The sequence below is a fragment of the Malania oleifera genome, chromosome 8, assembly GCF_029873635.1.
Source record: "Malania oleifera isolate guangnan ecotype guangnan chromosome 8, ASM2987363v1, whole genome shotgun sequence".
NCBI classification, from domain to species: Eukaryota; Viridiplantae; Streptophyta; class Magnoliopsida; order Santalales; family Ximeniaceae; genus Malania; species Malania oleifera.
Window position 1 is genome coordinate 64,566,368 of NC_080424.1, and position 13,544 is coordinate 64,579,911.

A 13,544-nucleotide genomic window follows, 5' to 3' on the forward strand; every position below is an offset into this window, starting at 1 on the left:
TGTCATCCGACAATGGATTGATGATAGTTTTTTTCATCATGTTTCTACCAAAACTTCGGCACATGAATTGTGGAAAAAATTAGAGTCTTTATCATAGGAAGTCGGCAACAAATAAAGCTTTTCTTTTCCTAAAATTGGTGAATTTGAAATATAAAGATGGTGGTCTTATTACTGAACATTTGAATGAGATGAAAAATATTATCATTCAGCTTGCTACTATGAAAATAGTTTTTGATGATGAATATCAGGCCTTAATGCTTCTTAACTAATTTTTGCACGGGCTTCTCCCAGCCCAAGCATTGCGCACAACATAGTGGTTGTCTCTCCACTCTATGTTTTTCTTACATGGTCTTCAGTGCCTGCAGCCAGCGCATGCAGTGGTCGTCTTCTTCATTGCAGCTACCTACTGCTGCTCCTCTCTTTTGTAACTCCGGCTGTGTATTATTAATAGCATATTGGGATATTCTGGTTGTGCTACTTTGGTTGGTTCTTTTTTTAGGAGCTTTGTTCACAATATTGGTGAGGCCTTTCCATCTTACTATATTTGTTTATACATTCTTGTATATTTGTAAGACTCGTGCTTTTTTGTATCCACTTTACACAATATTTTGGTGATAGTGAAATTGGACCGACATGCTCCGTGGACGTACCTCAACGTTTGAGAGAACCACATTAAATTTTGTGTCTCATATTTATTTATTATTTGCATTACTCTATTGATTTACTTGTGTGAACTAATTCATATATAATATTTTTTCCAGCATTATGTTCCTTAATTGACAATTTAATTGACAACATAAAGCACTACGATAAGGCTTTATACGTTTTAAGTTAATTATCTACGTCTCATCGGGAGCCTTAAATCTTAATGCTCATTCTTTTTTTTTTTTTTTTTAGAATATCGCCGGGTGTCCACAACCGTCAATGACGTCCGTTTTACGGTCCACCGCACCGGTCATGACTAATCCCACGCCCCGTGATGGCTACCCCACACCACCACGAGGAGGTAAATCAGGAGCCCGCCGCAGGAATCGAACCTAGGATGCCAGGATTAGGCTCAACTCGTGAAAGGAAATCCCAAGCCCGCCCTGCCAACTAAGCTAAACCCTGGGGGTTCTTAATGCTCATTCTTGTATGTATGTCAGACTGGTAGCCATGCGCTGAACTGTTATGAAGAGGAGGCAATCAGCCAACAAAAGGCAGAACATATTTTATTAAATTCAATTGCTACTAAAATGAATGGTATGTGATAAACAGTTTCGAGCTGCAGCAATTCCTGCTGGCATTTCTGGCAACAAAAATTTTACAATTCCCTCTAGGATTTAGGAAGAGGGACCTTCTAAACGTATATAATCGTACATGATTCCCTGGAAACGGCTGGTGCTAATTGGCTGTGTTAGAAAAATAATATTATCCCCATCCACAAGCTGAGCACCTCGCACGTCCACATTGTACAGATGGTAGATCCCATGAATTCCATGTCTTGCGATTGCGTTGTCGTTCCCTACCTGTCCGCTTGAAAACAGTGGAGGATCTGCCTTTGGGTTGTTCACACGAACCTTTCAATACAAGTTAAATTAGGGTGGCGTTGGATACTAGCATGTTAGTATTGAATCATGAAATTCTGTACCTGCAAGTCAGCGCCATTTGAGCAAGCGAGTGCCACTCGCAGCTTGTATGTTGCATTCTCATTAACAATCTCAATCTTGAACTTAATTTGCCATGTCGTTCCTCGATAAGTGTTGTTACTTACCCTCCTGCAATGCAAGAAAGATTGAAAAATCAATATCTAAAACTGAAGAGCAGGCAGTTGACAAAACAGACACCCACTTTGCTAATTTTCATTTCATAATGACAAAATGGCATTAACAATGCAGGCAGTTGATCAGAATTTGTCAACAATTACGCATTCCCGTCAATTCTCTTTCTAAAATTTCAAAAATATGCAGACCCACCGGTTAACCTGAGCAAAGAACCAATCCTTTCTATAATCGCTAATGCCGACTGTGTAAACTAAATCTTCATGTGGATACAGATCAGTGTACCTATCCCATAAACCATACTGTCTAAACCTGCCAACGGAACAAGATGGGTAAGATTTTAAACATATCATTATACCTCATAAACCACAATAATGACGAGAGCTGACCTGTCAAAATTAACATAAAGCTTGTTGATAAGCTTTGGATCAGGGTCAGGAATGTAGAATTCTGCAGCATAACGATCAGGATAGCCTATTTCCCACAATGTAGGCCCGTCTCTAGGAGGCTCATATACAAGATCACCCAAATCAACATTGCTGCCTGCTTCACATGTCATTCAGTTAAACCAGAAGGTAAATGTTTACTAGTACCAGAAAAGAATTCCAAATTTTCTTGACCATAACAAAATAAAATCTTCTTAGAATTTGAGAAAGACCTGCTTCTATGCTAATAACAGCATCACTTCGGCATTCTCCAACAAAACCAGGGACCCATGCAAAAAGACTATAATTTCCGGCACGTATATGATTAATGGAAAAATAACCTTCATCATTTGTTTTGCTCCAAAATTGGTAGCCCTGATGAGAAATATCCATTCAGATTATTAGTTTTAATACATGAAAAGAAAAAGACCAAAGAGACTGCAAGATTTTCATTTCTGATTTGTTGCTGTAAACTGTTACCCCAAAAAGTAGATTATAACTAATGACAGAGAAACAGGTATGTTTTATAAAGGATGGTGTACTAAAATGCTTATGGCGTGTTTAGGAGCATGGAATTTAGCCCTTAGATTTGGGTTTTTGGATTTGTGTGGAATGCGATAAGGGTCAATATAAATGTGTTATATGGTTTGAAATTCAAGACTCCAACCCCACATTTCCAAAAAAGGTGTGTTTGAGATTTATGAAATGCCGGCTTGTAAGAACTGAGAGCAGGCTACACCACCTTGCTTGACTTAAATTTAGCCCTTTAGTTTGAATGAAGATTCCAAATTTATTTTATTGTAGTCCAGGGGGATTTATGGCATTTTGTTCTATAGTTGGGGGCCTGAAATAGAGGTAGGAAAATCATCTAGTTCTTTGCAAGGAAGTGCTAACATAGTTCGGCAGAGTAGAGAAGTTGGTAAAATTCACCTTGCCATCTCTTTGCCATGATCCAACATCTCCCGGTGGGGCCAATCCCACGTAAGAACCATTTGCAATAATAATTTTCTTGCTTATATACCTAGGCAAGTGAAATTACAAAAAATTAGATCAGATTGGAATATAATTGAGAAAAAGGCCGTCACAATAATTAAGAAACTTAATGAAAAGCTGTCTATCATGTGCTTGTTCTAGAGAAATACAGGACAAATTGGATAAAATGAAGGAAAGAAAAATTGGAACCATCAAAACTACAAACAACTGCAACAAAAACAACAACAACAATGTGGATAACTGATGCCTGACAGATTAAGACAGAAATTGGTGGGGTTTGAACTGAGTTTTAAGTGTAAGCAGTAGCAGTGACAGAAGAAGATGAAAAACAGGCACCAACCTGTCCTGGACCAGTACTCTACCAAGAACATTTCCCCGTTGCTCAGACTTAGGAAAATCCTCTGAAGCTGGGAAACTGTAAGGCCAGCTGTTAACTTCACTCATCATCTGTATATTAGTTTATATCAATACTTGTACTTTAGAAGTTCACAATTATTCAACAAAGAAGAGCTCACTCCCTTTTTTTTTTTTTTTCAAATGATCTAGAACCTGTTTCTTGGCATCCTCCCATAGCTGAACCTTGTCACTTCCATTTGATCCAGAATTAAGATAGGTGAAAACAGGGCCATATACTTTCTTCCACGGTTCATTGGCTTCAAATTTCAGCACCAAATCCACTCCCACATAATGAGGACTGTGAAATATCTGATCATGCAAATACACCATGCATATCAAAGTTAAAGATTATAAATACACCCTTTGCACACAGTATTTTAAACACATATGATCCACTCACATCCTATTTTCTACACTAGAATAAGATCGCAATTTAAAACTAAATATGGTCATCATAAATCACTTACAGCGAGGTTAGCAGGACCCACATGGGAGGACAGTTCCTGTTTGAGGGGTCCTCCAGATCGAAACTCACTGCTGGGTGTGATTTGCCAGAATCCCACAAGTGGATGGGAGCTGATCCATCCGTGGACCAGGAGATCTTTGAATTCACATGAGTACTGGTACTTGTCATCCACCTGCACAACAAAGATTCATGTAAAGCTCCCCAAAACTGGTCTAATAACCCTACAATTAAATTATATGTTGTCTCAATCATAGAATTTACATATATACATACATAAATGTACATATATGCCTAAAGACTTGTGCGCCGGAAACATAATGAAATATAAACATAATGCAATCCATGCCTCAATCTTTTTAAGCAAAAAAAGGGGTGGTGGAGGAGGCATGCACCTCTCCTTTGAATTCTGGCTCAATGGGATTGACAAGAAGGACAGCTTCAGGATAGGCCAGGGCTTGGCTTCTGTTGGGGAATCGATCATCCGGCAGTGGCATGTATCTTTGTCTTTTATCAGACAGTGCCATGTAATTGAACCTATTTCCCAATAGCAAACCATTATCATTGCATTGAAAAATTTGAAACTAATTGAAATTAAAATTTTTCATTACCAAGGAAACCCAAATAACTCAATTAACCAAAGATGCATCAATGGATCGAAAATTTTTAAATGCGGGTTAGAAGCTTACTTGTCTTTTCGAAGCTTGAAGGCAAGCCTGGTTCTGGGGAAGAAGAAAGCAGGCCATTCTTTCAAGTGTTCGTAAATTGCATAGGAGTAGAATCCAGATGAATTACGAAGCAACACATACCTAGAAAAATTATCATTATCGTCATCATCAATCGGAATATTCATGAAATAAATATTCTAAGGAATTATGAAGCATCACATACCTTTGGTCGATTTTCAATGGAACAAGCTTGGCCTCCTGGGAGGCATCCCATGTTTTTGTAAAAGAAAGCTCCAATTGATCTTCGGTTTCCACTATAACCTTGAAGGCCGTTCCCTTTACCCTGCATAGTTTTCGGTTCTTGATTAAGCATGGAGTTCAGTGAAAAATTAGGGTTTCTGGACATACACAGCACAGACGCATGTTCATTTTGAGAACCCATTTGGAAAATGTAGTGAAAATTTCGAAATTCCTTTTACTGGTTCGAACCCAGAAACTTTCTGGTTGGCAAGAAAGAAAAGAAACGAAACTTTTCTAAGGAAAATAACAGAGTAACCTCTCATAATTATTTGAATAACTGAAGAAAAATTAAATTTAACTGAAATAGAAGGAAAGAATTATTTTATTATGTTGAAATTTTATTTTTTGATGAGTAAATTACAATTTTTGAAGTCTAAATTATGATAATTTGTTTTCAAAAATTTTAATTTTATCTTTGGTAGAGTTCTTGAATTTGACAAAATATGAAAATTTCAACATTAAATTGTTTAGGAGAAAATTGAAATTTAGCAAAACTTTAAAATGTAATCTTGTTTATATATATATATATATATATATATATAAATTGAGGAGGTATTTTTCATATTTGAAAAGGTGTAGTATAATATAAATTTCTTTTCCTATAAATCTCCCTCATTGAAAAAGTTTAGAAGAATATTTTCTTTTGGGAAAATTAAGGAAAATAAAATAAAATCATTATTAATAATATTTCTTAATTTAAAAAAAAAAAACTTAAAAGTGTTTTTAAATTTTAAATAATTTATCTTACCTTTTAAAATATTTCCAAAAAAAAAAAAAATTCTTTTTTCTATTCCTTTTGCTCACTTTATTTTAATCATTCATGTGAATCCAGAGAAATTGGAGAGAGAGAGAGATGCCTTTCAGATATTCCTCTAGTTCCTTGATTCCCATTGTTACTCCAAACAAGGTCCCAGTATCTGCAAATTCCATCACCAAATTACAAAAGTTAATTCCTATTTAATTTTCTATTTAATTTCCCAGTCACCAAACATATACACACCCTCTGTCATCTTCATGATTAAGACCTTCTAGCAAATTGTCAATGCCATTAAATTGTACCCCCGTCACAAACCCCCCTGGTCTTGATATCGTCACCTGTACTATCCCATTATCCATCACCACCTGCACCCCAAAACTTTCCTTCAGTATTCCTTTCACAATCTTCCAATTGAAACAAAACCGACAAAACAAAAAAAAAAAAAAAAAATTTGGGAACTCACCAACTAAGTTATAATTTGTTTTCCACCTGCTGTCAATCTCATTAATAAAAGTATGAACGATATCTATTATTTGTAAGAAACTTAATTTTTTGGTGGGTACAAAGTTTTTAATCAGCAAACAATAATCCTCTCGGAAGTTTGTCCTCCTAATGCCGAAATTGTAATTGACCACTTACAGATCCATTAATATTGATAAATTATTTGAGTTTTGAAATCATTCAAACACTTTGGAAAAAACAAACATTTTTATTTTTTGTGGAGAAATTTCCTTCACCCCATCAAATACCCAATAGACTTAGTATGTTACAAAAAAATTCAAGTGCCATGAAAATTGAAGTGCACAGAAATTTCGTGTTTCCTCCATTAAAATTTGGCCATGTAAGACTCTAGTTTATCACATTGCTCAAACGACACAATCTCAGTGGTGGGAACATGGTACCCCTAGGTCCTAGGACATGTAAGTTTTTCTATCTTTCTCGTATGCTCAGTCCTCTAAGGACTCGGACAACACAATTGTCTTGTGTATATATTCAGAAAGGACTCGGACAACACCTGGATATGCATAATATGAAAAAGGTGGAAGAATAATTTACATGGGAGTCTTGAGTGTGCAATCGCAGCCCTTGCTGGGCTCTGGACCGGATCAAGCCTTTGTGCCGGGAACTTCTCTGGCATCTCTGGCTCTGTTTTGGGTCAGCAGCAGAAAGTTTCAGACACAAAAAGACAACGATCATCATCAGCACAAAAATTCTCTCGAAACCCAAACAACCTGACTTTGCTAATAAAACCATTTGAATTCATCTAGCTAGCCCTTGCGGTATTGGTCTGCACTTAACTGATAATCGATCATCCGATGAACTCATCCCAGAATGAGATCATTTCAAAAGTATGATCAGAATTAATCAAGCAGCTTATATTATATACACACACATACACACGTACCCTAATTCCTGCTGCAGCTGGGGTTGCTTGAAGAAGAGAAAAAGTATTATTTTTCTCGGTGGTTTTTCCCAACGACTTCCCCCCTGGAAGCCTTTCCTCAGCAGTGGGGCTTGGTTGGTTAGAATGAGCTGTGGGGGTGTGGGCATGGATAAGCCACAGCAGCAGAAGGAACTTCAAACACTTAATTGTGATATATTCCTGTTTCAGGCGGCAATATTGCTTTCGCCACATCCCCAACCGCCGCTAAATGTAACTTTAAGGTGCACGCACTGTCAAAAAATAAAGCAAGCCAGGTGAAGATCTGTCTTGCAGGGACTGATTACATATATAGGTCATGCATTATCAAAAGATGGAGGGGGTTATTGGAAGATTTTAATTTATTGTCGTTGCTCTTTATTGCCATTTATTGTTATAAAAACTTACGCTAAGATTACGAAGGCCGCTGTTGAAAATATCCATATTTATGAAAAGGGTAGTTTTGTTTTCTGAAATTATTGAAGTTTCTTCCTGTTTTGGGTGAGAGCCAAGCATCTGCCGCCTGTGGCCAAATGGGTTCCTGCTATATATATATATATATATATTTTTTTTTACAAATGGTTAATGGAAACGGGGAGTCACGTGTACACTTGATTTGAAAGAGTCACATGACCAACTTCTACAGTTAAAAAACTGGAGCAGTTTTTCACATGGGGAGGCGAGGTCGCGTATGAGCAGCGGCAGTCACGTGCGGCTACATAAACATAATGTTACCTTTCTTTCATATGAAGGGTTACTGTTTGAAAAGTGAGTGGGCAGTTTGGTTTTGGCAGGTAGGCTGTCTTTCTTTCCCAATTTCCCATGTTACAATGATAAATTCTACCCGTTAGTCAAACTATTTCTAACGACCGTTTTGTTTTGATGTGGAAGTTTGGCAACACAGCAGGAAAGACAGTTAATTCATATTGGGCAAATTTTATGAATGGTGACTGAACTTTGTATTAGTTTCAAGTTGATTAATAAATTTTAATTCGCTACATATTAAGCAAAGCATATCTCAATTAATTTTAATTTGTAATCTTCAAAGAGCGAAAAGCTCCATAGAAAATGTTGTAGTATTTGATTTGTTTGACCAAATCATAATCTCTTATTCTAGTACAGCATTTGTAAAACTAGCATAATTATCTTCTGGAGTTTGGTATTTTGAGTGTCTTCTAGTTGGACAAGTCCTAATGAGCCGAACATTTGGTCATGTGTCGAGCTCGGGGAGGACATATTTCACGCTTGACACTCCTAGTACAAAGAGCAAATGAAACGGTAAATGGGTTTAGTAGGATGCAAGCTAGGGTTGATAGATTGGGATGGCTAATTTGAAATACTCGGATGATTTGGATAGAATATATAAAATTAAATGTTGTAAATTTGCTTATTAATGGTCAATTTCAAAGTACTGATAAAATTTAGAGATGATTCAAGAATTTTCTAATCTCGCATCTAATACTTTTGGATCTTTCACAAGATTGGAACTCGAAATTCTTTATATAAAAGTTTCAAATTCTAATTGCATGATGACCCTTATAGAATAAGGCAATGTCATATTAATACATTACCTAAAATGATGGTTGCATTACAAAATCTTATTTTTTGACTATATATATGTAAAACAATATTATTATGTATTATAAAGTGAAAACTAAATAAAGGGTTCTTGTAAAAATGAAAGTTAAAAATAACTAAAACAATATTATTAATATTATAAAAATAACCTTTCAAAAAATCTTAAAGTTTGAATTAATACAAACATAAATTATATTAAATATATAAAAATGCAATTGTCTGGGTTATTATGGATAAGTATTAATGCATCACAGTTGTCGTGCATTTTGAAATGTAAATAGAAAAACCCTTGTATTTCTATGGTTATGTAGTAATATCATGTGGGAACTTATTTAGAGGCATTTTTATGAGAGCATAAGAGATTAGATGAGGAGAATGTCATAACCCCATAAGGCGGGGGATTGCCGAGTATCACTAGTGAATGCGCCTGCTCCTAGACCATATCGAGGAGGTTACAAGACACCTCGAGGCGGACAACAGAGGAATACAGCCCCAACACGAGTCTATGCGCTGACACCGAGAGATGCTAAGGTAGTAGGAAATGTCGTGACAGGTATTGTTTTAATACTATCATATATATACAGCTACTGCTTTATTTGATTCAAGGGCGACTCATTCTTTTATCGCCCGAGAATTTGTTAAATTTTGTGGGATAGAAACTTAGCAATTAGACATTAGTTTGTTCGTTTCTATACCGACTGGGGCAATAGTGTTGTGTAGGAAGGTACTCAGAAACTGTCCAGTGTATATTCAGGAGAGGTCTTTACCAGTTAAATTGGTGCTTTTAGAGATGCATAAGTTCGAGGTGATTCAGGGAATTGACTGACTAGCTGCCCATAATGCCAGTATTGATTGCCATCAAAGAGAGGTAGTGTTCAGACCTTTAGGAGGACAAATTTGTGGACTCATGTGTGCACAACCCACCATAGTTGTTATCCACCATTCAGGTGAGGATGTTGTTGTTAAAGGATTGCAAGGGATATTTGGCTTATGTGAAAGAAGTATCTGAAGGGGAGTTAAGGTTACAAGATATCCCAATAGTGAGAGATTTTCCTGATGTTTTCCCCGAGAATTTGCCGGGAATACCTTCTAATCGTGAGGTAGAGTTTACAATTGATATAATTCTAGGGACAACACCAATTTCGAAAGCGTCATATAGAATGGCACTAGATGAATTGAAAGAGTTAAAGAAACAATTGTAGGAACTATTATACAAGGGGTTTATTCAGTCCAGCATGTCGCCTTAGGAAGCGCCGGTATTATTTGTGAAGAAAAAAGATGGGTTGATGAGAATGTACATCGACTATAAAAAAATTAATAAAGTGACTATCAAGAATAAGTACCAACTTCCCTGCATTGATGATTTGTTTGATCAGTTACAGGGGACACATATTTTCTCCAAGATAGATCTATGGTCTGGGTATCATCAGGTGAAGGTCAGGGCGGAAGATGTTCCGAAGATAGCATTCGAGACTCGGTATGACCATTATGAATTCATCGTTATGCCTTTTGGATTGACAAATGCTCCTGCAGTGTTTATGGATTTGATCAACAAGGTCTTTCACCAGTATTTGGACCAGTTTGTAGTGGTGTTCATTAATGACATATTGGTGTATTCAAAGAGCCCGGAGGAGCACGAGGAACATCTGAGGATAGTACTCTAGGTGTTGAGAAAAAGAAAGTTATATGCAAAATTCAAGAAGTGCGAGTTCTGGCTGAGGCAAGTTACCTTCCTTGGACATATGGTATCCAGAGATGGTATTTTAGTGGATCCAAGCAAGATCAAGGTGGTAGTGATCTGGGTATGACCGAAGAATGTGCATGAAATCAAAAGCTTCTTGGGTTTGGCTGGGTACTACTGTAGATTGATGAGGGCTTCTCCAAATTATCAGGTCCTTTGATGAGATTGACTAGGAAAGGTGTGAAGTTTGAGTGGTCTGATAAATGTGAACGGAGCTTCTAGGAGTTGAAGCAGTAACTCATCACTACACCGGTTTTGACAATTCTTTTAGGAGAAGAGAGTTTTAAAATTTACAGTGATGTGTCACATAAAGGGCTTGGATGTGTACTGATGTAGTAGGGGAGAGTTGTAGCATATGCCTTTCGACAGTTGAAAGAATATGAGAAGAAATACCCTACCCATGATTTGGAGTTAGCAGCGGTGGATTACGCGCTGAAAATTTGGAGCCACTATCTATATGGGGGCAAGTGTGAGATTTTTACCGATCATAAGAGTCGGAAGTATTTCTTCACGCAGAAAGAATTAAACATATGGCAGAGGAGATGGCTCGAGGTGATAAAAGATTATGACTACACCATGAGTTACCACTCGAGAAAGGCTAATGTGGTAGTTGATGCTCTAAGCCAGAAATCACTGGGAGCAGCAGTGTCAGCAGGGATGATTTTGCATCCGATTCAGATGGATTTGGAAATACTTAGGGTGGAACTTGTGAAGGACAATCATCAAGCATTTATTGCCAATCTAGTATTGCAACCAACCCTACAGGAAAGAATTAAAGTTGTTTAGATAAAAAACATGGAATTAATGAAAATTATGGAAAAAGTACAGGATGGTCTGGAGGTAGATTTTAGTATTTTAGATGATGGAGCCTTGAGATTCCGTACCAGGCTATGTGTACCTGCCGACCTTGAGATTAAGAAAGTTATTCTGGAGGAAGCACACCGATCCCTGTATACTGTACACCCTGGTAGTACTAAAATGTATAGGGATTTTTAAGATTCTTTTTGGTGGAGTAATATGAAAAGAGAGATCACTGAGTTTGTAGCACAGTGTTTGACATGCCAGCAGGTGAAAACTAAGCATTAGAGACCAGCGGGATCATCGCAGCCACTCCACATCCCTGAGTAGAAGTGGGAACATATAATGATAGATTTTGTCACAAGATTATTGCCAGCACTATATGGACAGGACACCATTTGGGTAGTCGTAGATTGACTTATGAAGACTGCCCATTTCCTGCCTATCAAAATTAGCTACTCCATGAGTAGACTAGCAGATTTGTATATTCAGGATATAGTTAGACTACATGACATACTAGTGTCCATAGTATCGGATCGAGACTCACGATTTACATCTCAGTTTTTTAGGAGTTTGCAGAAGGCCATGGGTTCTCAATTGATGTTCTACACAGCATTTCATCCTCAAAAAGATGGCCAGACGGAGAGGATGTATAGATACTAGAGGATAAGCTGCGAGCATGTATGTTGGATTTCAGAGGCTATTGGATACAGTTCATGCCACTAGTCGAGTTTGCTTATAATAACAGCTATCAAGCCAGCATTGGGATGGCACCATATAAGGCGTTATATGGCAGGAGGTACCGATCCCCATTGTACTGGGATAAGATTGAGGAAAAATAGATTTTGGGACTAGAGCTGATACAGTAAACTCATGATAAAGTCAGGCTCATTAGAGACAGGATCAGAATAGAACAAAGTTGGCGGAAGAGTTATGCAGATACTCGCCGATGAGAGTTGGAGTTTGATGCAAGAGATCATGTGTTTCTGAAAGTGGCACCAATGTAAGGAGTTATGAGATTTAGGAGGAAGGGTAAACTGAGCCCTACGTATATTGGACCATTTGAAATTCTTGAAAGAGTGGGTCCAGTTGCCTTCAGGCTGGCATTACCACCGGTTTTGTCTAGAATCCACAATGTATTTCACGTTTCCATTTTGAGGAAATACGTCTTAGATCCCTCTCATGTGATTAGTTATGAGGCACAGAAGCTTGATGATGCCTTATCTTATGAAGAGGTGCCAGTGCAGATTTTAGACTAGAAAGAACAAGAAATGCATACAAAGAGGATCTCACTAGTAAAAGTGTTATGACGCAATTATGCGGTAGACGAAGCTTCCTAGGAACTAGAGGAACAGATGCTCCAGAGATACCCACACCTGTTCAATGGGACATAGGGTTGAACCGGGAAAAAGAAAGTGAATAACAAGATATGCATTTTGATTTGTATAGTATAGGATAAGTAGTGTTTTGGTTTTGATTATGAATGATTTTGGGGGAGTTTTCTTTTTATGTACATGATTGTAATCTTCCAAAACCCTTTTTCTATAACCATGGTATTCCTCTGCCATAAGTGAGGATAATTAATAAAATTGGAATGTTTTCTATAAGGATGAAAATGTGATGAATAGAAATTTCGAGGATGAAATTTTATAAGGAGGGAAGAATGTAGAGACCCAGAAAATTTAATTAATGAAAGTAATAAAAGAAAAGAAATGAAAGAGAAGGAAAAAGGAAAAAAAGGGGATCAGTAGGGGTTCGTCGACGAACCAATGATCTTCATCGACGAATGTCCCTCTAGGTCTCATCGACAAAGTACACGTGTTTCGTCAACGAGAAGATACCAAGAGTCAGGGAATTTTGGAGAATTTAAGGTTCATCGACGAACCAGCCTCCTCGCCAACGAAGTGCCTTCATTGACTCGTTGACGAATCACTTTAACTCGTTGACAAAGCCTAGCATATAAATAAGAAAACTGTCATTTTCAGCGTGTTTTTTCTCTTCTCTCTCTCTCTCTAGGTTCGGCTAGCCCACGTTCTCTCTTCATTTATTGCTCCATTTAAGCCCGTTTTGATGATCAGAAGTTACCACGAGGTTCATGTGAAGATTCTCTACAACTTAACTGGAGCGAATTGTTGATTTGGAGTCCTTGGGCACCATTCTAAAATCAGAATAAGTAAGGTATTTTAGAGTTTAAGTATTTATTTGGAGTATATAGGGCCTAGGAAGTGTTAAATAAGAAATATTC

General features: G+C 37.3%; 1 protein-coding gene across 1 annotated transcript; it reads right to left on the bottom strand.

The window, feature by feature from the left end:
* Positions 1-1,174: 1,174 nt before the first annotated feature.
* LOC131161747 (uncharacterized) lies at positions 1,175-7,350 on the bottom strand. Its single transcript, XM_058117705.1, has 16 exons — positions 7,168-7,350; positions 6,819-6,908; positions 6,006-6,127; positions 5,863-5,922; positions 4,929-5,048; positions 4,727-4,846; positions 4,433-4,574; positions 4,042-4,212; positions 3,728-3,883; positions 3,519-3,625; positions 3,116-3,206; positions 2,419-2,560; positions 2,150-2,303; positions 1,956-2,072; positions 1,631-1,757; positions 1,175-1,559 (listed from the first exon to the last, which is right to left on the bottom strand). The coding sequence occupies exons 3-16, from the start codon at positions 6,119-6,121 to the stop codon at positions 1,323-1,325; spliced, it is 1,860 nt and encodes a 619-aa protein (XP_057973688.1). The 5' UTR covers positions 6,122-6,127; positions 6,819-6,908; positions 7,168-7,350; the 3' UTR covers positions 1,175-1,322.
* Positions 7,351-13,544: the final 6,194 nt, after the last annotated feature.

What these genes read in the sequence shown, in the direction of transcription:
- LOC131161747 (XM_058117705.1), bottom strand. Translation starts at nt 6,121, where the DNA reads ATGGATAATGGGATAGTACAGGTGACGATATCAAGACCAGGGGGGTTT. An exon ending in TTCTTTGCTCAGGTTAACCG is followed by an intron (nt 1,758 to 1,955) that starts GTGGGTCTGCAT and finishes CTTGCATTGCAG; the next exon opens with GAGGGTAAGTAACAACACTT. An exon ending in CAAATGGCGCTGACTTGCAG is followed by an intron (nt 1,560 to 1,630) that starts GTACAGAATTTC and finishes TTGTATTGAAAG; the next exon opens with GTTCGTGTGAACAACCCAAA.